The sequence below is a fragment of the Tiliqua scincoides genome, chromosome 3 (assembly GCF_035046505.1).
Source record: "Tiliqua scincoides isolate rTilSci1 chromosome 3, rTilSci1.hap2, whole genome shotgun sequence".
Classification (NCBI taxonomy): Eukaryota; Metazoa; Chordata; class Lepidosauria; order Squamata; family Scincidae; genus Tiliqua; species Tiliqua scincoides.
In genome coordinates, this window is record NC_089823.1 from 61,957,460 (window position 1) to 61,968,525 (window position 11,066).

General features: G+C 41.6%; 1 protein-coding gene across 2 annotated transcripts in view; it reads left to right on the forward strand.

Annotated features, from left to right (window-relative positions):
- Positions 1 to 4,627, forward strand: part of MORC3 (MORC family CW-type zinc finger 3) — a 40,484-nt gene extending 35,857 nt beyond the window's left edge. For both annotated transcript variants that reach the window (XM_066620400.1, XM_066620399.1), the window contains 2 exons: positions 127 to 281; positions 3,207 to 4,627. In XM_066620400.1, the coding sequence (XP_066476497.1) occupies positions 127 to 281; positions 3,207 to 3,360 (309 nt within the window). In that variant the 3' untranslated portion in view covers positions 3,361 to 4,627. The remainder of the gene's footprint in view (positions 1 to 126; positions 282 to 3,206) is intronic.
- The last annotated feature ends 6,439 nt before the right edge of the window (positions 4,628 to 11,066 follow it).

Below are 11,066 nucleotides of genomic sequence, written 5' to 3' on the forward strand. Positions count from 1 at the left end.
ACAGGTCCCAAACCAGAAGCTGGAATCACCAGCCCACTGCAGTGGGGAGCACTTGATGGCACGTCTGCACTCTTCATCTTTTCTGTCGCTTTTCAAAAGTGTAATAGTTTGATTTACCTCTTTCAGATTGAACTACTGGAAATGGAAAAGACTCAGCTGGGTTTTCAGTGTGAAGAGCTTAAAACGGAAGTTGCGCAGTTAAAGGCTTCCATTCCACAAATGGTGACAAATGAGAACAGTGCTGTGGCTGAGGACTCTGTAAATTATTCTCATGGGGAAAGGTATACCTTTCCTTACTATTAGATATGTGCATGAAGGAGCTTGTTGTACATTAAGCATTAATACCTGCCTCCAGCTCCTATTCGCTCCATTATTATTTGTACCTAACATGTAAATTCCTTGCCTTCAGGGAACTCTTTCCACATCAACTCCCCTATCAAGGAAAAATAAGCATATTACAGAGGATCATGGGACATATTGTTGGGCACACGTTCTATTCATGCAGGGTACTTTCTGGGTCTCTTGAGCTGTACCTTTACCCTGTATGAATGGTGACTGCAGTCTGAAACTCACTAAACATTTCCCCATGGCTGTGCTGCAGGGGAAAATAGGTCTCTTTTCAAGGAAGCTCTCTTTTCAAGAAACTTGTCTGCTGCTGTTTGTTTTCCTATCAAAAAAACCCAAGATGACTTTCTGTGGAATCCCCACAACAGAGTTTGAAAAACATTGACCTAAACAAATGCAGTGTAACGCAAGCATAACAGTGCATGCTATTCCATTATCCTAATTTAGTTTATTCTAAACGCTTAGGTATTGGTATAGTCTTAGGAGTTTTTTATTGTTGTTTGCAGCTTCTCTTAGCAATGATGTGGAGGAGGGGGTGATACGCTTGATACTGTGTGTCTTAGACACATTTATGGCCCGATTCTATTGTAGTGCTATGCCGGTGCAAATGTGCATTTGCTGTGACTTGTGAATAGGCAGCACTGTTGACCTACCAGCGCCAAATTCAGACCTACAGCTGATAAAGCAAGTGAAAGCTGCTCCATGTAGTGCAGGGGTGGGGGGGAGCTTCAGGGAAGGGGGCACTTAAGGCCCAGGAAGAGGGCGGGGATGGCAGAGGCCTCCTTAACCCCTGTCCTAGGCCTAAAGTCCCTGATGCGGAGCTTCTCAGGTTTCCACCAGTGATTTAGCCAGCACAGATCTGAATAGCTGTATTGAACGGGCTGGGGCTTGACATGGGGTAAGGGAGCAATGTTCCCTTACCCCAAGGAGAATTCCAGCCTGCTCGATTTCAGTGCGGAATACAGTGTGGTCCCTGAGGCCGAGCTGCACCAGCTCTGAATAAGATTGGGCTGTTAGAAATCTAGTATCTTCAGACTTTGATGTGGGACTAAGTAAAACTGCATTTGCTGGTGAGGTACTTCAGTAGATCAGAAAATGGCTGATTAAAAAGAAATAAATAATAGGGACGTTTACTTGAGAGAATAGGCATTTCCCCCTTTATCCGCGGATCTCCTCTTTCCCCCCCCCATGTCCATTAATGTTGTTTGGATGCTTACCACTTGGGAAATATTTCTTTTCCAGGATGCAGTAAGCATGCAGTCTTACAAGGAAAAATTTCCCGAGTGGTAAGCATCTAAATGACATTAATGGAAGCAGGGGCCTGGAACTGATCCCCCACAGATACCAAGGGACACTTGTATATCTGCTTGAACTCAGTGGAACTTGTAAGTTTTCTTTAGTCTGTGAAATTAGTTGCCAGAAGATGTGGTGATTGCCATTAGCTTGGATGTTTTTAAAAGGAGATTGGATAAATTCATGGAGGACAGTTTTATCAGTGCCTGCTAGTCATAATGGATACATGCTGCCTCCAACTTTGGCAGCAGTGTGCCTCTAACACTAAATACCAAGGGTAGGAGACAAGTATATCTTTTCACTCCTGCTTGTAAGCTTCCCTGAGGCAGCTGGTGGGCCACTGTGGGAAATAAGATGCTGGACTAGGTGGGTCTTTGGCCTTCTCCAGCAGGGTTTTTCTTATGTTCTAGCAGCCCAATTCTGAGTTGCTCGGTGCACAGGGCTGCCATGGTGCCAAAATGGCTGCCACAGCATCCTGAGCATGATGGGCAGCCATCAGCGGCTCCTCCGGGGAAGGAAAGTCACCCCACAATGGGGCTACTCAACTCTGTGCCAGCTAAACAGCCAGCGCAGAGTGAGTCCTGTGTCAGACCAGGAGGCCCAATGTGGGGCTTCGGGTTCGGCGGTACTCGGCTCCACCATTCCCTTCCCCACCATGCTTTCTCCCTGCCTGCCCCCTGTCCCGGAATGCTTCCCCCACACCCCCAGTGCTCTCTGCCACCCAGTGCTCACCTGGAGCTCTGGACGGCAGTCACGCATCCTCCAAGCAGCACTGGCTCAGTGCAGGCTTGTGCTGAATCGGCACCTGTGCTGGCCGGGCAGTATGTGTCTCAGGCATGCCTTATGGCACATTTGTAATACTGTGTGCTGGCGCTGAGCCAGTGCACCATATTCAGGATTGGGCCTGAAGTAAGCAGGTATAGGATCCGGTTATAAAAGAAAACATGCTGGAAGTCTATTAAATTGTGAACTAGAACATGCTAATTTTCTTGCAGCATCTGTAGATGAATTGAGATGACACAGCTGGTATCTACTTTGGTTTTATGGTGTGTGGTGTAAGCAAGCCAATTTTATTTTTAACTATTAGGGGAACAAATTCAATTTTATTTTAAATCATCCTTAATATTGTAATGTTTGCACCACTTGCTTAGGTAGTGGAAGGCTTTCATCTTTGTCACCTGTTTTGGGGCTTCCCAAAACAGCATTTGGCTGAATATTTGTAGAAACTGAATGTTTGAACAGATCAAGTGCTGGTCTGATCCAGCAAGAGCATTCTTACATTTAAAACTATCAAAATATGGCTACGTAAGTAATTGAAATTTACAGCTAACCAAACTGCTTTGGTGGTTCTCTATATTATTTTGCACATTATATTTTGTCTTTCAAGAAACTCAGAGTGGTGTCCTAGGAAAACTCTTCATTTTCAACCCCCTACGTGTTTCAGCAAACAAAATAATTCAGACGGCCTCCAGTGTAGTATCTCTGTTTTGTAAAAATAGTGGTTTAAACTAAGATAATTTACCTTGCATGGACTTCTAACTAATGTGCTCAACATTACCTTCTTGTAGCGTGAAGCTGCGATCCCTGCGAATTAATGTGGGACAACTACTTGCAACATTAATGCCTGATCTTGATTTGCAACAAGTGAATTACGACGTTGATGTAGTTGATGTACTTCTAGGACAAATTGTAGAGCATATGCATGAAGTCAATAGTGCTTAATTTTTCCCTGAAATCTGAGCAAGTATTTTACATCTTCTATTTTGTGGAAAAGTTTCCAACCTGTAAAGACTGTGTTGCTTATTTCATTTAAAGCACAGTGTGTGCTTCAGGTATCATTACAGATGCACTGAATTACCAGTTTGGAAATTGAAATGCTAATTACAGATGGTTTTAATTTTTATAATGCATTCAAATCTTACTACAGATGCTATAATTCTGTTGTATATCCTAAGTTTCTTTTTAAGAAGAACACTGGCAGTGTTGGCAAGTAGCATTTCCCAATTTACCAGTCCTTAAAGGGGCCTGTGAGTACTCCCAACCTTAATACCTGATCATGTATTGTATACTAATTAAGAGTATTGTAAAATAGTTGGTTTTTTATCAGACAGTTGGCCTAATCCTGTTACTTACACCAGCAGAGTATGTGCTTTGCTGGCGCAAACTGATGCAAAACTGCCATAAAGCAGTTTTCAACAGTATGCCAACAATAGATATAGCAGGTTCAGATCCAGGTTGACCCATTCCAGCTGATGGGCCTTTCCCCGGGGCAAGGGGACAAATGTCCCCTTACCTCGAGAAGACCTCCAGCAGCCAAAATTCCCCCATGTAATGCAGCGGAAGCCACTCCAGTGCCATTGCATCAGTGCAGTGGAACTTAAGTAGGATTGGGCTGTATGTTTTGGTTAATTAAGAGATGCTTTTAATTTTTACCGCAGATGCGATAAAGACTGTCGTGTACCTTTTTGTCCTTGTTTTAAAAAGGGACACTAGCAATTTCAACCAGTAACATTCCTCGGCTTACAATTATTTTTAACAGCCTGTATGTCTGAGCTTAGGTACCTGGTCATTATATACTGTTTAAGAGTATTGAAAACCAATTGTTTTAATATTGGGTTATGTTTCATATGTATGTCTTATCAAATAAAATGTTCTTATGATTTCAAGAAGTTATTTTTCCAAGTGTGTTCCTACTTCTATTTTTAAAATTGTGTTTCATTACTCACCTTATTGTTCAATAGATGATGAATGTACTGTATAGTCTGAGTAAAATAAATCTTGTCTGTATGGAGAATATTATTTAAATTTATACTGTACATTACTCTTGAATATGTGGAAATAAGTTCCATGAATACATGGAGATAAGTTTTTATTTACATGAAATGATTTGGAAGATGTATATTTTGTACTAAATAAAAAGAACATTCTAGTGTTCTGAGTGATGAAGTAAAACTGGGTAAATGCAAAACTTTCATAATAAAAAACAAAGCAAAACCCACTTGCTTAATTTTCCTTTTTTTTGTCTAATTATGACCAGTTAGCCCTTAAGTATATACAGAGAACTTCGCCTCTATTTCTGTGTACCTAAGAAGCATGCATATTTCAAATTGCAGTGTTGAAGATGCAATTTTAAAACTTGAGTGAATTTCAAAATCAGTTTTGTAATGAGGGCCTGGTGTTTCATGAAAAAGTTAAGAACCCTGGTCAGAAACACTTGAGCTCACCTAAAGTACCTCACTGGAATGTGACATTAATTGTTCCATTTGCATTCTAGCTTTCTATAACAACTGAAAGTGAAAACCTAGAGATTTAGGCTAGTGATATTAAATTCCCATTCCATACTGTCAGACCTGTGAAGGTTAGGGTATTGTCCCACATGCCTGAAATCACCTTCTACCCAGAGATGGAATATACAGTGCTCAAGAGTAGACAATTAGAGTTTTATTTGAAGCTCTGAGGTGGGGGGGGGGCAAAAGAAGAGGAGGATACAGGAGTTAAAACTGAATTTTGAAGGGAGTGGCTTGTAAGAGTTTAAATGGAGGGTGGAGGAAGAGTTTTAGCTGCTTCGAGCTGTGTGGAAACAAGTCAGGGCCCAATCCTATCCAATTTTCCAGTGCCTTGCAGCTATGTCAATGGGGCATGCACTGCATCCTGTGGTGGGGAGGCGGTCACAGAGGCCTCTTCAAGGCATGGGAACATTTGTTTCCTTACCCTGGGTCTGCATTGCAGCTGCACCGGTACTGAAAAGTTGGATAGGATTGAGCCCTCAGTTGTCAGACGCTGGTCTGTCACTGCTTATATGTTCAGGCTAGTGTAGATGTGATTTTTTTTTAATAAACAAAATCATGTCCTATAAAACAGTATCTGGGTGATAGTACTGTGAGAGGCAAACTTAAGTCTTGCCAGATTCATACTGCCAACAGTTATAACACTAAAACTGACGGTTTTGGTGAAAGATGAAGTCCTCAGTAACAAGCAAAAGCAAAATCTCAGAAATACAGGTAGTTCTCATTTTTGAAGAAGCACAATTTGCAAATTAATACCATAAGTAATTTATACTGGCAGTTTTTGAAATAGCTGCTAAAGGATACTCTCTTAGGTGTTGGCAGGGAGAGGAGTCTCCAAAGTCAGAAGATAAAAGAGAGAAAATGTGTTTGCCAAGCTGCTGTTTAGGTTCCTTACAGATTTCTTTGTTTTCATTGCTGCTTTTTCAGCTATTTATATCGGTAGCCACTCCCAGTGCCTCAACCCATTCATCCTCAACCCATTCTGGCAATTCCCATTCACCAATCAGGCAACAAAATCTACCTCCTCTCATAAGGAGCCTCTATCTGGTTCACCTGTGTGTCCACCATGCTTTGTGTTTCTTCCTCTCTAATATTGCTCTGTGACATTTTCTCCCATGAATTCTACACTGCTTGCAATGAACATAGTGGAGGGGCATTAGATAATGAGTTCCATCCATAAACCTTTATTGGCATTAAAAACAAGGGATAACAATAACAATGGCCAGCACAGTGGCTAGATAATGAGTTTCTGCAGCTCTCTCCGTGGTGTTGTCTAGACCACCTTGGGCAAGCAGAAGTCACCAGTTAACAGCATGAGTGAGGACTTTTCCCCTAATCTAGGCCATTTACATTGGTTCCTATGGGGAAAATAGTTTTAATTTGCACGTTTTAATTACACTGATTTCCAAGAACTGTAAATTGAGAGGTGCCTGTATACTCTTTGGATTAACAGCTCACTTGGGTGGTCAAATTGTAATAATTTATCCCCAAGGTAGATGAAACTTAAGAAATAAGCTTAGGAAGTTTCAAGACAACAAAACTTGAATCTGAAGCTGTGATGTAATGTGCTAAGTTGAAAGAAATGCTGATATCAGCCAGCTGTCCACTTTTCAGGGAGATAGCAAACTGTATATATTATTCTTCCTAAAGCTGGATTCCTGTGTGCTCTTGTGTTTGGCATAATTTACTATACAGTATCATTCCTGTCTCAAAGTAGGGGGAGGTGAGAGGGGAATACAGCAATGAAGTTGTTTATTGGGGTTGAGGCCTTGTTTTATTTCCCCATAAGATCTGAAAATATCACTGTACCAAGAACAGCCACTGTACTGAGTGCAAGTGTCAAACTTTCTTTGGCTTCTCTGCAGTTTCTTTCATCTGGAGATTTGCAGCAGCTCTGAAATGTATACCTCAGCATGCTGCCTTGTAAACAAATCACTGGGGCTTGCTTACAAATGTTATGGAAGTGGTTCATTGTTATATTGTGCATATATTAGTATGCATTGCACTTTAGAGTTAAAAGATTTGGGCTCTGAGAAGCATGTTCCCCTTATAGGGGAACAGATGGGGGTAGATAGAGTGAATGGTATGTTTTATGGTTGTTTTAATGTTTTATGGATTTTAGGGCAGAGTACAATTGTTTAAACTGTGATCTTTTTCTGTACCTGCACTTTTGTAAGCCACCTTGGTTCTCCTTGGGAAGAAAGACAGGGTATAAATGCCATAAATAAATAATGGTAAACAGGAAGAATAGGCCTTCAATTCTGTTACATGTATTAGGCTTTGTCAGGGGGAAAGCACTGTAAGATCTTCTTATTTTTCTATCCCAGCATAGGGTTTGAATGGGTTTGGGATATATTAAGCTTAAATATATTAAGAATTTTTTTTTCTTAAATTGTAAGCTGTCTGCCTTGAAGTGGGGATAAACTAGGCTAGGCAGCATTAATTGCAGTCTTGAATCACCAAAGAGATTCTTATCTCCCCCAACCCAGGGCAGGTTGCTCCTGCAACCTGTCAGTTCTTCCACCAATCAAGCATAGCACCCGATAAAGTGTGTATATAATAAGAAGGTACCCAGCAGCATTTCAGGAAATTGCCTCAAATTTTAAGGAGCTGCTGCTGCTCAGAGAATACCTCTAATGCAGTGTTCCTCAAACTGTGGGTCAGGACCCACTAGGTGAATCGCGGGCCCATTTCAGGTGGGTCCCCATTCATTTCAGTATTTTATTTTTAATATATTAGACTTGATGCTACCATGGCATGTGACTGCATTTGGGGAAATGTGACAGACCTGTACTTTTAACAAGCTACTATGTATATTCTTTTAACAATTATAGTCAATGGGACTTCCTCCTGGGTAAGTGTGGGTAGGACTGCAGCCTAGAATTGCAAAAAATTTTCCTGCTTGTTGATGTCACTTCCGGTCATGACATCACTTCCGGTGGGTCCTGACAGATTCTGTTATGATATATGCCCTAGGCCTATAGTCAATTTACAGGCTGGATAGGGCAAGGCCCTGATGTCTTGGCCTTCATACATAGTCCAGGTGCATCATGGGAGTGGCTGATGCAACAGGGCACAGCAGGGATGATGCAATACCCTGCAATACCATGTCACCAGACAATGCGTCATGCAATCACCAGATCCTAGCCCGCCTCTTATTGGCCAGTGCCAATATATACTGCAGTGAGTGCAAACTGCTGTGTGGGAGATGTTATGTGGAGTTTCTGCGGAAAGCTACGTTGGTGATCGGAGAATTGAGAAAAGTGCTATCTTTGCTGTTTGCTTGCTGAGCTGCCTTTGCACTGTACATATTGTATATATCTTCAAGTAAAGGACATTTGGTGGTGGAGCACTGCCATGTCTGTGCCTCGTTATTTACCTGGAGTATCTGCCTGACCTTGAGTCTCTGGAGCTGCAGTGTCAGCTGTGTAGTGCAACAGATTCTCATTCTAAAAAGTGGGCCCTGATGCTAAATATGTGAGAACCGATGTTGCAAGGCCAAACAGCCACTCAAATAAGCAGCTCAGAATGACTCGATACACAAGGATGAAAGTTCACAGACTTTTATTGAATTGTATACAGTTGGTCCACGGGACTCATGTCCAGAGCATGGACATCATCTGACCGGTGGGTTTTAACCTTTATACTACACAATCCTTTTGTCTGAAAATCCAGACTTCTCATTTGCTCAAGGTTTGACATCATAAATGGAACTTCAATTTTAATAGGACATAGATAACATGCTATTTACATACAAGATGGAGAATAGATGGGCAACAAGTAAGCAAAACCATTGATTGGCTCTTATTTACATACAGGTGGGGTTTCATCTCAAAACTTTGCCAAAATTACACCATTTCCAAAAGTTTCCAAAACCAGTAGGGTTCATGTAACATCATTTTATCCGACACTGACCCTCACTCACATTTATTAGCCTAATCAGGGACCTCTTTGAGAAAATAAGTTTTCATACTATCCCTATTAAAGAGAACACACAAATACTTAAACATGGGTGTGAAGATCTTAATTTGGCAGAACTTCTAACCCATTTATTGACTTTTATTCTTTTAAACCCTTCCTAATTACTTATGCTACTCATCTGCATCTTCTCCTGGTTTTAGAATATTTCTTGTGGGCCTTCTTGCTAACCTGTGTAAACTAGAATCTTTTAGTGTAAACTCCCTTTTAACAATTTTACTATATTCTATATGACTTTTATGACTAATTATCTATTACGTGATATAGTGGTGTATATAAGTGACCTTTTCTATATTTTAACAAGTTAAATAGTACTGATTTCTGTTTAACAAATCCTTGTTTATTTACCTTCAATTACATTTCATGTCAGCAAAAACTGCCTTTGAGGCAATTCCTCACTAACCCCCCTTCGCTTACCTTCAGTTGTTTATTCATACAAAGACTCTTTCTTAAGGATGATTCTGCTTTTTCTAACTAATGTTTCAAACTTGTTTCTGCAGGTGTCTGCCAAGAACAGGCCAACTGATAAGAATGTTTGCTAAACTAAAAGTTTCCTAAAATTAAACATTTTGGCTTTTTAAGACTTAATTTAATTACTATCCTCTCTCTCTCTCTCTCTCTCTCTCTCTCTCTCTCTCTCTCTCTATATATATATATATATATTCCATTTATGTCGGTTACACTTTAAAAAAGCAAAAGAACAAATATTTATAGTTGTTTTTCCTTCCTTTGGAAGCTTAGAAGAATAAACAAATGACTTTTGGCACCTGGCATGGAGACCTCTATGCCTGCCAGAAGCAGCCTGCTATCTTTTGCGGCCTTGGTTTCTTTTCTAATCTCTGTGTAGTGTCTATGAAACTAAAAATACTGGTTTTTTCCATCCCGTTAGCAATGTGGTTTTTCAAGCTGTTTAAGCATTTGTTTCTAAAAATCAAGCAGCTCTCTCTTCTATTGTGCATATGCTATAATATTAAACTAATTCTTAATATTCTGTATATACTCAATCAGACTATCCAGGTCTAGGGTCAGAGGTCACCTTGCCTCACCACTGCTCTAAGGCAATTCGGAAGGAACTCATTAACTCAAAGCAGGGCCCATTGGGGGGGGGGGAAGGGTGTAATTTGTACCCTAGGTCTAGGATCAAAAAGTGGGCCCAGGAGACAAAGGAGGGGCCCAGAAATTTCCTGGGATCTTACATATTCTGATTTCACCCAGACTTGCTACCCATGTGGGATGCTGGGGGTGCTCCTGTGGGTGCATTGTGACGGCTGCTGCCACCACAAGCCATATGTACTGGGCAAAGGAATGCATACATGATAGTCCTTAAACCCATTTTGCCAGGCCCGCAGGTGTACACATTTGGTCCCTGTTGCATATATGTAACATTGGGACAGAAATGGCTTAACAGTGTCAAATCTGGAAGGAAAGTGGCCTGCTAAAGTAGCTCTTTGGCTTGTGGATCTGCTTACGATGAAGGAGTGTATTGGAGCTCAGGGATGCAGGACTACAGCTGCTGCAGAAGTATGTTTTGGTGCACACTGGATACTTTCTATTCTGCTGTGAGCGTAGACATGATACTAATTTCCTGCAATGATTTTCTGTATTTACAGGAGTGTGTTTAATTTTCTGTTTCAGCCTTTGCCGCACGGGTGGGTAGACCTGGGCTCCAAAGACTTTAGCGGCTTGCCACCCTCCCCCTGCCACCCTGTTTTGCCCCCTCTCCACCCCTGTTCTGGCCACCCTTGTCCCACCCTCCCCCACTCTGTTCCATCCCCTCCCCTTTTGGGTAGGGACCCCAAAGAAACTTGGTACCCCCTGCTAAAATTCCTCTTGGAACCCTGACTCAAAAGGGTAGCTCTGGAGATGGTATTTATTGGAGAAAGCCCCTCGTCCCTTTGCTGCAAGATTGGTGGCGTAGCTGGAGGGGGGCAGAGCGCTCAAGCTGGTAAAGACCAGAAGTGATTGTGAGGAGCTCCAGAAGGATCTCTCCAGACTGGCAGAATGGGCAGCAAAATGGCAGATGCGCTTCAATGTCAGTAAGTGTAAAGTCATGCACATAGGGGCAAAAAATCAAAACTTTAGATATAGGCTGATGGGTTCTGAGCTGTCTGTGACAGATCAGGAGAGAGACCTTGGGGTGGTGGTGGACAGGTCGATGAAAGT